The 17048-nt window shown below is 31.6% G+C and overlaps 2 protein-coding genes across 3 annotated transcripts; both read right to left on the reverse strand.

Annotated features, from left to right (window-relative positions):
• Positions 1-1535: 1535 nt before the first annotated feature.
• On the reverse strand, positions 1536-5507 carry LOC112766604 (protein trichome birefringence-like 33). The gene is made up of 6 exons (XM_025812503.2): positions 4972-5507; positions 4448-4667; positions 3444-3621; positions 2886-3085; positions 2629-2787; positions 1536-2100 (listed from the first exon to the last, which is right to left on the reverse strand). Exons 1-6 carry the CDS (start codon positions 5192-5194, stop codon positions 1761-1763), a joined length of 1320 nt encoding a protein of 439 aa, XP_025668288.1. The 5' UTR covers positions 5195-5507; the 3' UTR covers positions 1536-1760.
• Positions 5508-11361: 5854 nt separating this feature from the next.
• LOC112765203 (pentatricopeptide repeat-containing protein At4g21190) lies at positions 11362-15787 on the reverse strand. 2 transcript variants are annotated; one of them, XM_025811089.3, is made up of 6 exons: positions 15347-15787; positions 13982-14078; positions 13782-13880; positions 13225-13368; positions 12359-12571; positions 11362-12112 (listed from the first exon to the last, which is right to left on the reverse strand). In XM_025811089.3, the coding sequence occupies exons 2-6, from the start codon at positions 14063-14065 to the stop codon at positions 11711-11713; spliced, it is 942 nt and encodes a 313-aa protein (XP_025666874.1). In that variant the 5' UTR covers positions 14066-14078; positions 15347-15787; the 3' UTR covers positions 11362-11710. The 2 variants fall into 2 exon arrangements, with proteins under 2 accessions (XP_025666874.1, XP_025666873.1); XM_025811088.3 differs by having other exon boundaries at positions 13982-14066; positions 15347-15753.
• Positions 15788-17048: the final 1261 nt, after the last annotated feature.

Consider the following 17048-nt stretch of genomic DNA (forward strand, 5'->3'; position numbering starts at 1 on the left):
TTAGACCATGAAGATCCGGACCCGAAGTGATCCAGGAAGAAGAAATAAAATCTGGAAAGTGAGTAAAACCGGGATCGGACTATAGTTTGGGTCATTTGAACCTGACCCGGTAGCCCGATCATCATGCACAATTAATATTCTTATGTTAATATTTTATGTTTAGAATGGAAGATGGCTATTCTTATGTGAAAATTGATTATTGTAAACCTTAATATTTTGTGTTATTAGTCATTATAAGACTATAAGTTAATGTTTTATGTTTAGAATGCATAAGACTTTAGACTAATGCATAATATTGTGTTATTTGTATTGACTTAAATATTTTGTATTATTAGACAATATTAGTATTGATTGTGGTTATGCTTTAATTTTGGAGAAGGGTTGGTTTTGTTATATTTTTTTAAGTGAATTTTACCATGTCAAATAATGGTTGGAGTCTTGAAAATTTAGATATTTTCACATGTTAACTTACAAGAAGGTATTAAGGTAATGTAATGTTAACGGCCCAGTTTTTACCTGGTTTTCACATGATATAATTGTGGCCCAAAAGTGTGTAGGTTTCATCGAGTCTAGGGTCGGGTTTGAGTCTAACAAATAAGCCCGGCATATATTTCAGGCTAGATCTGAGTCACATCAAACCCGATTTCACCCGACCCATAAACACCCCTACTAAATGCAAACAAACTAAACTAATCTGTTTGATGACCTTTTCTCAGATTTATGTTTATATATCACTTCAGTCCAAGTACACTAGTAGGGGTGGCAACGGGGCGGATTTTTGCTCTACCCGATCCCGCCCCGCCTTATAATAATTCGCATAAAACCCGCCCCACTTCTACCCGCGGGTAGTAAATGGTTGAACCCTAACCCGCCCCGCCCCTATATGCCCCCTATAAGTATTAAAATCTAATAAATAAAATTAAATTTCAAAATTTATATAACCATCATCACATATATAATATAAATTAAAGTAAAATTTTAAATATGATACCATATTATCAATCATTTTACTAATTATTTTATATATATATATATATATATATTAAAATTATATATTATATATATATATCGGGGCGGGTAGTACCTAAATTCGGCCCCGTCCTGCCCAAAAACCCGTCTCACTAAAAATCCGTCTCAGTGCGAGGCAAATACTTACTCGTTTCGAGCGGGTAGAGACGGAGTGGGTACCCGCGAGTTCGGATGGTGTTGCCATCCTTATACACTAGGACAGCCTAATGTATGTTAGACTTGAATTCATGTATGAGTATCTATTCAATTTCTCACTAATTTAGTGAATGAGGAGTTTTACCTAACTACTAATTTGAGTCATGATTTACGAATATAATAAGATCATATTTATACTTCTATTATCTAATTGATCTAAATAAAAAAATAAAAGTTAAAATGATAAACATGTAATAATAAAGATATTAACATGACTCTTTTAATGCCAAATAATAACTATGTATCCATCATTATTCTAGGATTAACCAAAAGAAAATTTTGCAGTTTTATTTTTTGCTTGGGTAACAAAATTAAACTGGCAAAATCTATACCATCTTTACAATTCTCCATTAAAAAATATCTTTTAAGTTGACATCCTCTTAGTCATCTTTTAAACTTAGGAGTACAAAAAGTGGATGAATGAATTTTTCTTCTTTTAGGACACAAAATAACTAACATTGTTAATATACAATTTAAGCAATGACACAAAACAAACAAGAGTATTCAAAAATCAAAAATCAAAACCCCCTTTTTTTTTAAGGATAGAATAACTTTGCAAACAAAAGCTCATTCCAAGTGTCTTGAAGGCCAGGCAAACACCAATGAACACAATCAGCATAGCTAACAGGGTTTGCTAATTGTTCTGGTGTCAAGGGGCTCCATTGCTTCTTGTATATTGAAGTATGTGCATCTTTTCTGTAACTAGATAGCTGTGTGATGTTAAGTAATGTTATGGGAACTTTGGATTTTTTGAACACTTCTCCAATCACTTGCATTATGCTCTTCCTAGAATCTGAGCCCCAATAATTTGGATCTTCAATCATACTTGTTTCATTATAGCAATTCTTTCCTGCTTCACCTCCCCAATCTATACTTCTGCCATGTATAAACATACTATCAATAAGTGTAAAATTCTTTTAGTATTATATGTACATAAAAAAATTAACTATCAAATCAATTATTCGTATAAAATATGTGTTAAAAATATAAAATATATATTGAAAATAAATTAAATAACACATTAAATTTATACATAAATATATAATAGCTGATGTAGTGATTAATTTAATAATTAATTTTTAATCTACACATTTTTGTTTTCATCATCACAAAAATTTGACTTTTAAGATAATTAGGTTTAGAACTTATTATATGATGTAGAAATACATTATGTTGTTTTTTTTTTTTTTTTTTTTGTGAGTATTCCATTATTATCGAACTAATTCTTAAATTATTTAGCATAACTCGGACATAAAGACCAAATTTTTGTCTTATAAACATATTTTTAGTTGGTTTTGCCAACTGACTAGAGAATCATTGACTAAATGGATGAAAATACGCATATTAAATTAACCCAATAAGGTTAATTAAAGTTTAAATGTATATGTGAGGTATAATACTAACTTTTGATGAGAAGGTGACATGCTGGTGAAGAAGACTCTAGTTTTCTTGGGGTCCATATTCAACTTCACCCATCTAAGCATGCTTTTCATACCCATACGATAAGCATCTTCTGTTGATACCTCCACTATCTCTTTCACTTCATCATCAAAAGATCCAAGCCTATTATATAATACAAAAATTCAATTAAAGATCAAATAAATAAAATGGGGAAAATATATAGTTATTTATTTGAATAGAAGAAGAAGAACATGGCATACAAGATCTTCATCTTCAAGCCAGTCATCCACCAAAGATAAGTGTTGAACACCATAATGTCAACGTTTTTCCAATGTTGACCATGCTTGTTGATTGAACCCTTTCTCACTACCCTATCTGATATCCTATGAACCACTGCGTTGTCTGAGTTTGATTCAAGAAGAAATGGTGCCCAATAGAACTCAATTGTCGCATTATATTCCTAGTAGTAATAATAATAATAGTTAGTAATATTATAATATAAAAAAATAAATTCTTGTAAAACTAGCAATTTTTATTATTTTTGGTCATTATTTGTCGAACATAAATATTAAATTATCTTTAACAAATAAATTTTACTAATTTATGTGTATAAACTTTGAAAAATATAAATACAAAACTGTACTAATTTATATATACAAAATTTTTATAAATATAATTGTAAATTATATATTTTTATATGCAAAATTTATATAAATTTAAATACAAATTACTACTAATAAAAAATAATAATATTTATTGATTATGTAACATTATTCGAATAACAGCATAAGAATATGGTAGGTGAAATAATTATATACCTTGGCTGTGAATACAGTGAGTGAATCATGATCAAAGGTTTGCATGGACTTTTGATGAGGAGGAATGAGGTGATGGAGAAGGCAAACAAAAGAAACAAATTGACCACGATTCAGGGAGTCTCCCACAAACATCATCCTCTTCCCTCGAAGTGTCTCAAGCATCATGCTCGCGTTGAATCTGCAGTATTTTTTTTTTTTTTACATAACATTATTCACTGCATTATTAATTAGTTTATTACTTCCAACTTTATGTGGGGATTAATTATCAACACAAAAATAAAATCAGTTTTTTCCTGGTTTATCAAATGTCAGAAAGACTACTGTGTTTTTTTTTTTTTTTGGACTGGAGAAAGACTAATGTATACCTTACATTATTTTCCTTGTAATTTTTTGTCGCTCTTGGATCCGAATACAATTTGTTTTTGTAATTATCAGATGGGCCTGATGGATTTTACAGCCTTTTTTGTACTATCCACTCGGCCCATTGTTGCAGTTGACTTTATTTTGTAATTTATGGCTTCAAATTATGTCACAGAAACGAATGGAATCATTCTTGAAGAGCAATAAAGATGCCTTCAAATTTTAGTCACTACATCATGAGGATTGAGGAACTAAACTCGTATATATACACAATATTGATGAAAAAATTTCTTTTTATCACCAAACAGATATACTATCATAGTCCCGTAGAGATGAGAGTAGTTTTATTCACATTATGAGAAGTAGAAGTTAGTAAAATAAAAAAATATATAATATTTCATATGTCCTTACATTTATAATTTTTTATCATACGCAAATCTTATTTTTTGAATTAAAATATATTAAAATATTAGAAAATTTGTTTTCGTACGTCATTGAAGCAAAAACCTAATGGCTAATGGGCAAATAGTTCTAATTATTAATAGAAAAGATTTGACGTGAGCTTCACTTCGATCATGTCTTAACCAACTCTCAACTACGCTGATGAGGACTTAAAGAAACAATGTTTTTTCTATTATACTTACTTGGGTAGATCGCAACCGTGAGGTTGCCACCTCCATTGCCGGTAGCCGGTGTCGGGTCGACCGTGCTCCTGACACGTCAGCTGAGGCTGTATGTACGGACAGTCCGCTTCCTCGTACAACGGCCTCATCTCGTCCCTCACCCACCGTCCGCTGAACACGTCGCATCCTTCCTCCGTCTTTCCCACCGCAAATGGCAGTTTCCGCTCCCTCTTCACCCTCTCTTTAATCATCGCGCAACAACATAACAATCAAACCAACATTGTTATTCCATGAGATAAATTTTTTTAATTTTATATTTAAATTAATACTAGTCAAATTCTCTATTTTTTATACTAAAAATATTGGCTCCGAGAGAATTATTTTTGAAGTAAAAAATTATGTACACGTAAAATTACTAGTTAAGAGTTGTTAAATAATAATTTAGTTAAAATAATTTAACAACTCTTAACTATGTTGACCACACATAAATTTTTATCATTGTTTATACATAGAGAAAGAAGATAATACAATGAAATAATACTCACGCGACGAGGAAGAAGAAGAGGAGGAAGAAGAAGCGAAAAATGTGTCCGCGGTGGAATAAAGTTGGAGTTGTTCACCAAAGATACACATGAAATCTTCGCCATAGAGGACGGCAACGAAGAGGATGAAAAGAAAGAGTGTGAAGAGGTAGGGAGAGAGGCGACCCTTGCCTCTCAGACTCAGAAGAGAGGAAGAAGAAGGAGGTGGTGAGAATGGTGGCTTCATTTAATTTGCATGCACACACCAAAAACCCACCTTCTCCTACCAGTTTTCGATATTCTTCTTCTTGGCTTCCCCTTTCTTTTTTTCCTCTCCTCTCTCTCTCATTACTGTTATTATTATTATTATTATAGCATGCAAATCACTACTCTCTAAGAAATTCATAGAATAATACGAAGAAAAAGACTGATTTTCTGCCGTCAAATATAAAAACATGCATGTTGGCAAAATGAGGAATTATTATTAAACATAAATAATTAATGACAATGATTGGAAATGGAGGATAAAAAAAAGAAGGGATGACCATAATTTTGTGTTTAATTATTAGGGTTTGTTGATTGTTTCTTATAGTTTGGCCTTTTCTTTTTCTTTCTTTCAAGTATGTCAAAAATTATTAATCACAAATTCATCCGTTGTTGCTTAATTAAGTCTTGTGTAACTAATTAATAGATTATACTTTAAGAATGTGGCATTATATAGTAGTAGGTAGAATGGACTAGTAAATGAGATGTGAAAAAGATGGCATCAGCAGATGACAACATAGTGCTATAGCAGTAATTTAATTATTCATTTTAGTATTACTATATATGAATGATATATATTGATAATTAAAGTTATGTCTAGTATTTAACAAAGCTTCAGTGAATCAACATCTATCTATCGACAATAAACTACACTTAATAGTTTTTTTCCCCTTTATTTTAGAGTTGAATATGGAATTCTTTTTAGGTGGAAACTCAGGTGCAGTTGATTTTATGTGAAATTGATACTTGAGAACTGTTAGATGAAAATTTAGTCATATCAGTCAAATCATCTAACGATTATAAATATCAATTTCACGTGAAATCGACTTCACTTGAGTTTTCACCTTCTTTTTAACTTTCAAAAAGCTTTCTATTGTAAAGCATGAAAATGAGATTATAACGAAAAATAATTTAAACTGCAATGATAGGTTACTTATTCAGTTTTACTTTCTGTTTGCTTTGCTTAGAAGGTGGCTAATAAGTACTATTCATTTTAGAAAAAAGTCGGGTACTATATATTATTATATCTAATGCCATTATGAAAATGGGTCAAGACAACAACTATGGTATTGGCTCATTAGTCATTACTAAGTTAATTAAAACATTATTAATATAAATTTTAATAAGTTTAGTTCAGTATAATCATATAATTATATGGTTTATATTGACGCTATGGCTGTTGTTTTCAAAGACCGCCAATTAATTATTTAGTGTGTTCACCTAACCAAAAAATTTATTTAATCCGTTTATTGATGTGTAAAATAATCGAACAAATTAGAGTTATATATAGTTGGAATTTGATAATTGAATAAAAATGTGTATTATAGCTTTACTATAATTTGTCGCCACTTTGTTTCTCTCATCATATATTCTTTCTCCGAATTGATTAGACAAACACCAAATTGAGGTAAGGTGGGGTATATGTATGCCCTTGATTGAGCCAAGTGGACTTTATCTCACATGCATATGGTCACAATTTCTTTAATCCTAATTAAACCATCCTTTAATTTACATGAACCTCAATTTTGCATTTGTCTAGGTAAAATATTCTGGAAGATCATGGTGAAGCTACTAATATATCAAAAAGATACTTATTAGGAATTTCCTTTTTATTATTTTTTATGTGGTAATTAAATTGCACTTTGATACTTGAATCATGAGAAATTTCTTCAATAGGGAAACATGTAGCAAATTAGAATTTATGGACGAATAATATTTCAGGATCATCTGACATTTTTGTTTATTTATCTTTTTAATGTTTTTTAGAATAAAATATGCCATGAAATCACCCCTGTTTTTCTTTTTTTTTTTTTTTTATTTTACTCTTAAATTATTACTGTGTTATATTTAACCAAAACTTAGTGTATTAAATATTAAAGGGTAAAGTATATTTTTTGTCCTTAAAGTTTGACAAAAATTTTAAAAATATCCCCAAATTTTATTTTGTTTCAATTTTATCTCAAAAATTTTCGATTTGCATCAAATATACCCCTAACGGCTAATTTTTTAAAAAATTTAAGATCGATTCAACAACAATTTCAGAACAATCCCTCAACACAAGCAAATCAAGCATAATTTTCATGCATTATTGTTATATTGGTCTTAAATTTTTTGAAAATTTAGCCTCCGAGAATATATTTGATGCAAATCGAAAACTTTTTGGACAAAATTGAAACAAAATAAAATTTAGAGATATTTTTAAAACTTTTGTCAAACTTTGGGGATAAAAAATATACTTTACCCTATATTAAAATACAGTGAAAATAAAACCTCCAAATACTTACCATTTGACACGTTCAAAGAAATTCACAAGTCCTTAACAAATATCAAATAAAGGTAAATTTGTTTAAATATTGGTTTTCCTATACCTAAAACATAAACAGGAAAAATTTGCTATTATAAATAAAAAGCTGCATGCTTTTTACAAGATTAAAATAAGAACCTTGAAAGAAAATTATTACATGGCGCGGGAGAAAGTAGAAAAAAAAAAAACATTGTGGAGGGAATAATACTTTTTTTTCCCTGAGTTTTGATTAAAGTGTGTTAGTGTGAATTATTGGTTATCTACTTAGTATTAGATAATAAATCATTCAACTTGTCATGTTGATAATTTTAGCATGTGCATGTACTTATGCCACTATAACAATTGACAGAAGAAAATGATAGAAACAAAAGAAAGAGAGATAATTACAAGCGCTAAGAAATATATACAAGGGTGTAACGAAGAAGCATCGAGATATAGATAGTGTGGTACTAAGAGAGAAGCACTTCAATTTCTATGGTGGTTATAACTTATAAGTATTGCTTGCCTTCAAAGCTAAGGGTGCATGCAAGATCAATAATCATAATCACTTTACATATATATACATAAATAATTGTACCAAATATATGAATAATGAATAATGAATGGTTCTGGACTATAGCCTTTAGGTGGAGGGTGATTAGGTCACATTTAGCTTTCGTTTTGGAACTTATTACCTGCTTCGGCTACTCTGATTCTCACCAAAACTAAGGAAATTTCGGACTTATATATGCTGTGCAGCTGTTACAACGTTGGACATTCACAAAATGTCAAAGATGATGGATCAACTAAACATAAATTAAACTAAACATTATTTCTTCTAACTAACTAACGATTCTCCTAATCCATTATTGTAATTATTTATAGATCTAATCCATTATAATTTGTTAGTTGGGATTCCCCAATTTTTTTGTTTTTAAAGTTTCCAATCAGCCCATGTGAGAATAATTTATATCAAAGTGGTTATTGATCTAATGGAATAACCCAAAACTCAGTAAACTTTTTATCTAAAACTTTCATTTGGACTAAAAGCTGAGAAGGCCTAGAGCCCAGCCCGTCATGATATGATGATACTAAATTAGGGTCGTTACTATTTGATTGCCCAACAAATGGAAGGTTGGGCTATTATGAGTATATTACTTTGTAGTTAAAAAGCCCATTTTCCATATCCAAAAGGCCCATATTGCATTCAGAGTTTTGTGTAAGATGGTAGTTTCCAAGAAAACAAATGGAACTTGGATTCGGCGAGTAGTTACTTCACTCGTCTTTTTGAATAAGTGTCGGAGGCCGGAGGGTTCGAATTTCAACTTATGCATGCAGTAATTTATTGGTGAGTAGGGGTGTTCAAATTTAAACCGATCCAAATTAAACTGCTCATCCAATCCGATTCAAACCGAAAACCGATTAAAACCGCATTAATTCGGATTTGATTGGATTTTATTTTTTGCAAACCGCTGAATTGGATCGGATTTCGGATCTACTTTTTATAACCGATCCAATCCAATCCAAACCGCACAATGTGCTATAATATTATTATTTTATTATTATATTTACAATTATACTTATAACATGTTCAATTTGTTATACATTTTTCTATTATTCATGTATTATTATTATTTAATAAATATTTTATGTTCAAAATGTTATTTATTTATTTTAACTAACCTATAATTTTATTTCTATTGTTATGTTATCGTTGGCTTTTTAAGATATTGTTAAGACTTGTTATGTCATTGTTGATTATTTAAAATTTGATATTGAGACTTGTTATATGTATTTAATTTTTTTATTTAAAAAACCGCAAATTCAAACCGATCCAAACCGCTTGTAATTGGATCGAATCGGATCGGATTTCCAAAAAAAAATTCATCCAATCCAAACCGCACCGCACATAGATTAAGCGTTCGGATCGGATGACTTTTTTCCTTAAAACCGAACAAAACCACACCGCAAACACTGCTATTGGTGAGCAATAGACTCTTAAATAGAACTCAGATCAATAATAAATTAATCATTAGTTTATCAAGTATACAATAGGCAACCAAAAAGAAAAAAATTTAACCCCCCTCTCCCCGCGCAGCTAAGGCAATGGCATAGTGCAGAAATTGTTGGCCTCCTAGAGAGCTGCAAAGGGTTCAAGTCCTTGTTAACATCAGGAAGTGGATAGTCTGAGTGAGTGTGAGTGTGTATTGTAGACCAAAAATATTAACCCCCCAACCTCCCAAAAAATAAATAAATATGAACTTTTTATACTAATATAAATTACAGTAATAGTTCATTTAAATTTGCATATCGAGTAAATGGTTAAATTAGTCTCTAAAAAATTATTTGTTCTCTAAATTGATCTTTGAATTTTTTTTAATTAAATACATCTTTCAAAGATTTTAAGTAGTCATATTAGTTCTTTCGTCATCTTCATTGCTAACAACATCAAAATTTGCTAATATGACACACTAAGTGACACCACACTATACACTAAGTAGTTTTAATTGACAGCTAATATGATAAGTTTATGAAAATAGATCAAATTAACTCTAAATTAAAGGATTCTAATGTTTCAAGATCTCTCCCTCAATTAAGTTTTGATTTGATTTAATTTCATAAATTTATCATATTAATAAGATAATTAGAACTCTTGGATGTGAGTTAGTGTCATTTAACATGCCAATTGTCATGGTAGCAAATTTTGACACAGTCAACCAAAAAAAAAAAATAACAAATGAATTAGTGATTAACTTAAAAATTTTTAAAAACGAATTTAATAAAAAAAATCTTTCAGGATCAATTTAAAAAATGAGTATGACCATTTACTCTTTTTAATAAACTGTTTGAATAGTAGAAAATAAATAAATCAACACAATGAATGTCCCTCGGGGAAAAAAATAAAATAAAATTCAAAGTAATTATGTGTATTTTTTTTTTAAAGTTAAGAGTGAATGAGATTTTTAAGTAAAGATGAAAAAATTATGCCATTTAAATTATAGTTCATTAGCAGGCAAGAAGCAACCATGTGTATTTAGCACTATATGAAAAAATCATTTTTATGAAAAGAGAAAAAAATAAGTTAATAATATGAATGGATTATTTTAATGAAAACATTACTTAACTAGTTAACTTTGTTAATTGTTGATTAAATATTTGGATAGAACCTACCTTAAGATTTATTTTATCAATTAACAATGTAGATTTATATTTAATATAGTTAATTACGTTTTTCACTTGAGATAATTTTTTAGGACAACTAAATATTACCAAAAATAACTTATGAAGTATTTTAAAATACATTAAAAAGATTCTATGAATAAAGTGATACCAGAAAATTAGGTAGATTTACTTTAGATAATTAAGTACATACTCTTTTAGGGTGTGTATGGTTTAACATTGAAATCACAAAAAATATGTTCATTTTTTTCATTTTGAAGTCTCAATTTTTTGTGTGGCTATATTTTTCTTTGTTTGGCTATATTTTTTTCTTTGATTGCAACTTTGATTCTATGTTCAAACACTCATTCTCCAGAAGTAACAAATGGAAACTTTTGCATTCAATTGTTACGTTTGTAGTAGTTAAAAAAAATTATTCCTTTTCTACTAATTTTATCTTTCCTTCTCATTTATAATAAAAAAAAATGAGAAAATTTATGTATTTCTTTACTACTAATTTTATCCTTCCTTCTCCTTTGTTATTTTTTTATGGAACTTTTAGTACTCATTGTTCGTGTAATATTTTTTAACCATTTATGAAACCTTTTTTTGTTAATTTTTTATTTGGATTTGTATAATTTTTAATGTGTTTTTAACACAAGATGATTCAGTACTAATACGTGTCATTGTATGAGGTAGAACATAAATTGCTGTGCCAAGAGCTAAAATCTTCAGACTTGGTATATAGCCATCAACTAATGACATTATAATCATGACTACAAAAGTTCATTGATGCTGGCTAGAGAAGAACATCACATCTTGGTTTTTCCCATTGTAGAATACCTTAGTTTCAAAAGCATGCTCTTCTTGTCCAAGAGTATCTCCATTCTATATCCTTAATGAGTTTCAAAAGCATCTCCATTCTATATACCCTTTAACACTTTCCATCATTCCATGATAGAGGCATGTAAACAATAGATTCCAACTATGACAGAAATAACTGCCAATGGAAACTCATCAAGTATTGAATTATCTTAAATCATCTTTCCCCAACTATTATACATCCAAAACTGATTCCTTAGTCTCAAATGAATCAACTGATATTTGTTTAGATTCCATGGTTCTTGCATTAGCGTCCTGGTTGAATTGTTCATCAACTTCCTCTAACTCTGAAGTCTCTTCTGATGTATCATTGTCGTCTAAGTCCAAATTTGGTTCACCATTCGCCTTTGCATGCTCATTCCCTTCTCTGTAGTTGCCTTGATAAGGTTGACCAGACACCTTGACTTTTATACGCCGTCCTCCTTTGACGTATCTATATTTCCACCTAGGTGGCGGATATTTTTGGTGTAACTTCTCATATTTGTCCAACATGCCCACCTCCTTAAAGACACCTCCAATCACTTGCACGACAGTCAAATTAGGATGAACACCAAGCTCCTCCATATCAGCAAAAACCTACAATTAGATCATGTCTGTTTCAGGGTGATATTTGGTGGATATTTAGAGTTTGAATATTTTCTAGCAATTAGCTTGTCTTGGTTATATAGCTCTTGAATTTTATTTATCTTCTATTCTTGTAATTATCATTTCCTCCTAAATAACAAGTAATATCCTAGAATTTAGGAATTTCATGACTAGTAAGCAGATTATAAAAGGTGCAAATTATTTATATTGACATAAAATCACAAATCAGAATAATACCTCAAACATCTTGTCATACATGCCTCTCTTGTAGTAGATAGATATCATTTTATCAAAGAATTTACGAGGCAAGCTTTCCATATACTGCATTAATAACTTTGTCCAAAGCTCTTCAGCTTCATCGATTCGATCATCTTCTGCTAATGCACTCAATAATGTGAAATAGCTTCCCATAGTCCTACCTTGACCTTTGCTTAACATCCACTTTGTTACCTACAGTTCCATAGGTAATTTGCATACGCAGGAACTAATTTAGAGGATATCCCCAGATCGAGTATACACAGCAACATAAGACATTAGAAGGTTAAACGAAACAAAAATTAAAAGAATAAACTCAAAATAAATTAAATAGCTCTGGTTCCTGAAGAAGACATCCAACAACTTGGTGAATACAACATGAATGAAGACAAGGGCATTAAGGCTGCGTTTGGAAAGGAGACTAAAACTGAGAGACTAAGATTGAAAGACAAAGGCTGAGAGACAAAGACTAAATTAAATCTCTGTATTGCGTTTGGTGTAAAATGTATTGGACTGTGTTAGTGTGTTATGTCTCAATATTATGTTCTGTTTAAGATAAACATGGAAATTGACGGATAGATTTGGAATTTGAAAAGTTAAATGAAGGTGTTTTTGAGAAGAAATGTTATCAAAGTTTCAATTTCTGCATTTAAAAATTTCAGTCCCGTGTCCTCACTTTCTGGAGGTACTGAAGAGACTAAAATTTTATATCTCGGGACTAAAATTTTAGTTACCGTCTCTGGCCAACAAACACAATACTGAATTTTAATCTCCTAGTCTCAGTCCCACTCTCTAAAAACAAACCCTATCTAAAAGTTTACATGGATAAAATTTCTTTGTTTAAGTACCTGTATTACCCGCTTCCACTCTTGTTGATCTTCTAGAGTCTTGAGTGCCTTTTTCATAGTAATTAAAGGGAACTCTAATTCCCAAGCAACATAGGAATCAAGAGCACCATAAACTTCCTCTTTGACATTTGACAGCTGTCTAATCTACACACAAGCCACACAGAGACATTAACTTTCCCAAGAATCCAAATCACCTAAGAAAAAATCAATCAGAAAATTTCTAGTATCGTGATTATCAAGTGAGAAGAAAAAATTGGAACAGAAATTAAAGAGTAAACTACCATTTTTAACTATGAAACTTTAAATCACTGGCAAATTTAACCATGAATGGACGAAACTAGTTTTGTACCTACGAAAGATGGTTTATGCGACAAACGTATTCAAACTTTAATTTTATTCATGTGTAGATTTGTCAATATTCCAGACTTCCAATGGTAGAAATCAGAATTTTTCGTCTTTTGTACAAAATTAGTTTCCTTTATTCATGGTAGATTTGTCGACATGCTGAACTTTTATGATAGAAATGGTGTTGATCCGAAATTAAACTAAGAACTTACAGTCTCAACAAGCTTAGCAGCCTTGTTAATGGTCCCAACTCTTTTATGGGTCTTCCAAACTCGTGGATAGCGCGGCCTTGGACCTTTTGCAGCACACACCTGAAATCACAACAAAAGAAATTCAGACAAAAAAAAATGTTTGAAGCTGGAAGAGTTTGCATATTTTAACAATCGTAGTAATGTCACTTCCCAAATCTTACCGCAGGGCTTCGTGTGCTTGATGGAATTCCCATTGCTTGAAATGTTTTAGCAATAAGTAAAGGAGAAACTCTCAGTGCATGCATCCTGAAGAACTTTCTTTAGAATAGAACACCGAACACCATAACAATAAGAGCAATTCAGCTCGTTTCAGTTTCCAATATAACACAGAAAAAGCATCGAGAAAAGTGAAAGAAACAGCATAGTTATCAGAAAAGAACCGGTAATTGACCCAGTCATACAACCAGATCACTGGTTCAACTGGTGGGTCACTGATTCACCCGGTTAACCTTGTCATAATTAAATAAAAATGTAAAATTATAAAAATAAAATTACAATCAAAAGTTAAAACTTAAAATGCATGTCTTCACAAATATATTAATAACAATTAAGTATCAATCTTTAGACATAACTAAGGATGCAAAAAGAGATAATAAACAAGTCTCAATTTAAATAAACAAGAGAGAGAGCAGAAAATAACATAATCAGTAAATCAAATTCAAGGGGTGATCTCAAAGTTGCATCTATATCTTCATAGGACAAATTTGAAGCTTGACCAACATTTTCTTCATTTTGGTATGCATCTAATATCTACATTTGTGTATTTTTCACAAATCAATACCAAGAATAATTCATAACAGCAACTGAGTTGTGAAGATGACATTTTTTAAATTCTAGCAAAAAAAAAAAACCAAACAAAGAGCATGGGAACAACAATTTAACTGAACAATTTTATTCCGGGTTGCAGAGAGCATGAACCGCATTTTCAACAACAAATTCAACTATGATAATTTTCAGCAACAAAATATTTAGCTTAAAAGATGATTTACAGCAACAAAAAAGTACCTAAGTAATTATTTCAGCAAGACAACAAATTCAAGCTCCAGTGATGAAAATCAATAACAAATTCAACAAAGTGATGATTTTCGGCAACAAAATTAGTTCAATGATATTTCCGGCAACAAAATTAAGGAGTGATGAATTATAGGCTGTTCAACTATGATAATTTTCAGGAACAAAAAGTTTAACTCCAAAGATGATTTACAGCAACAACAAAAATTTGGCTAAGTGATTATTTCAGCAAAACAGCAACAAATTCAAGATTCAGCGGATGATAATCAGCAACAAATTCAACTCAGTGATGATTTTCATCAACAACAAAAATTAGCTCAGGGATATTTTCAGCAACAAATTCAACTTACAGCAATAAATTTAACAATCCTAGTTCAGTTACGATTTACAGCAACATTTAGATCAGCAACAAGGCAAATTACTTGAATAGCAATTCAGCAACATGAAAAAATACAGGGAGACGGAAAATCTGGAAAAGAGAGAACAGGGGAAGCGATGATGTAGGGAACACTGACCTTCGATCTGAGCAGTATGGGTAGAGTATGACTGAGAGCAGTTGAGCGCGACGGTGACCAGATGAACACCAGATGACAACCACACGAGGACCACACGAGCAGAGGGGTTTGAGACTCGAAGCACGAGCACCAGACGAGGACGGAAGCTCTTGAGTGCGACGGACGGCGGCGGAAGCGCGACTGGGCAGACGAAGACGACGGACGCCGAGCTGACCTCGAGGAAGAAGCTGTGATCGGTGAGAGCGAACAAGGGTTGGAGACTTGGAGCACGCCGATAAGATGAAGGGGGAAGCTCCTGAGTGCGACGGATGGTGGCAGTGTCCCACTCCTTGCGGAGGCAGTGATGGAGGTTAGCTAAGGTTTATTTTGGTTGATGGTAAGGTTCTGATTTCTGAAGAGTCAATTTTCAATTCTGAAAGAAGTGTCATTTGATGTAAACCGGCGGATTTCAGTTCGGTCCGACCAATTAGTTTTCAGCCGGTTCAGTAGTTCTCACGTGGTTTTTGAAATCGTTATTTTTTTTAATAGACCGAATTATAATTGGCATTTATCCTGACTTTGGAGTAATTTATTTATCCCTATATAATTTGATAAATTATTCGGAAAAGCTCTGCATACAAGCCATTAGGGCTTGTATGCTTTACAAGCTCATTAAACAATAAAACGAAAATACGCGCTACTCCACATACGTTGATTACACGCGTTATATAAGATCCCGCGTATATCTAACTACCAAATTTAAAATATTTGTTTCCTTCTTCGTTTTCGTTATTTTGAGATTTGGTTGTTCTTCTTCTCGCGCGTCTTCCCTCGTTCTTCTCCATCATTCTTTTCCTCTCCATTTTTCACTGGTATGTTCTTCGTTTACGTTACTTTTTTCTCTCTCTGCAACTCGAGCTTCGTTTTCTATTTTGATTTGTTGTTTTCTGAAATCAAAGTTTGAACTCGTTTTGAAGATAATGGATCATTCCACCTCAGATTCTCAGCTGAATCCAGGCGAAGTGGATTATGAATTTGAATCTAACGAAGTTCTTGAGGTTTGATTTACATAATGAATTTTCTTTCAGTAATTTGTATAGCATTATGTAGTTGAAAAATTGCTGAATATTGACTGTGAAACTAACACGTTAACATGAATCTGTCGATTCAATGTATTAGTTGTGATTAATTACCTGGAATTTATAGCAGACGCTCGGGTGTAGATCAGGTCTTTTTTTGGGTGTATTTTTGCTAGAAGTGTGGGTGTATCTACACTACTGGTTTTGTTATTTTAATTGAGTTGTTGTTGTTCAGGTGTATTATATCAGACATGATTGGGTGTGTTTTTAGTTTTTGACATGGTGTATTCTGCAGCCTGTGTATTTACAGTTTATGGCTTTAAAGGTCATTGTGTAGTTGAGTTGTTGCGGTTCAGCTGTATCATATTAGGCATGATTGGGTGTATTTGAATCATATCTATGGGTGTATTCACAGTTTATGACACGGTGTATTGTGCAGCCTCTCTCGGTTGTTGATGACGAGCTTGTTCCGAAGGTTGGAATGACCTTTACCACCCTTGAAGATGCTGGAAAATTTTACAGGAACTACGCCAAGGCTGCAGGTTTCTCTACAAGAGTTCGGTGCACAAATAGGAAGGGAAACGAGATTAAGAATCAACTGATTACATGTAGCAGAGAGGGAAAATGGAAATCTAAAATATCTC

The sequence above is a fragment of the Arachis hypogaea genome, chromosome 17 (genome assembly GCF_003086295.3).
Source record: "Arachis hypogaea cultivar Tifrunner chromosome 17, arahy.Tifrunner.gnm2.J5K5, whole genome shotgun sequence".
NCBI classification, from domain to species: Eukaryota; Viridiplantae; Streptophyta; class Magnoliopsida; order Fabales; family Fabaceae; genus Arachis; species Arachis hypogaea.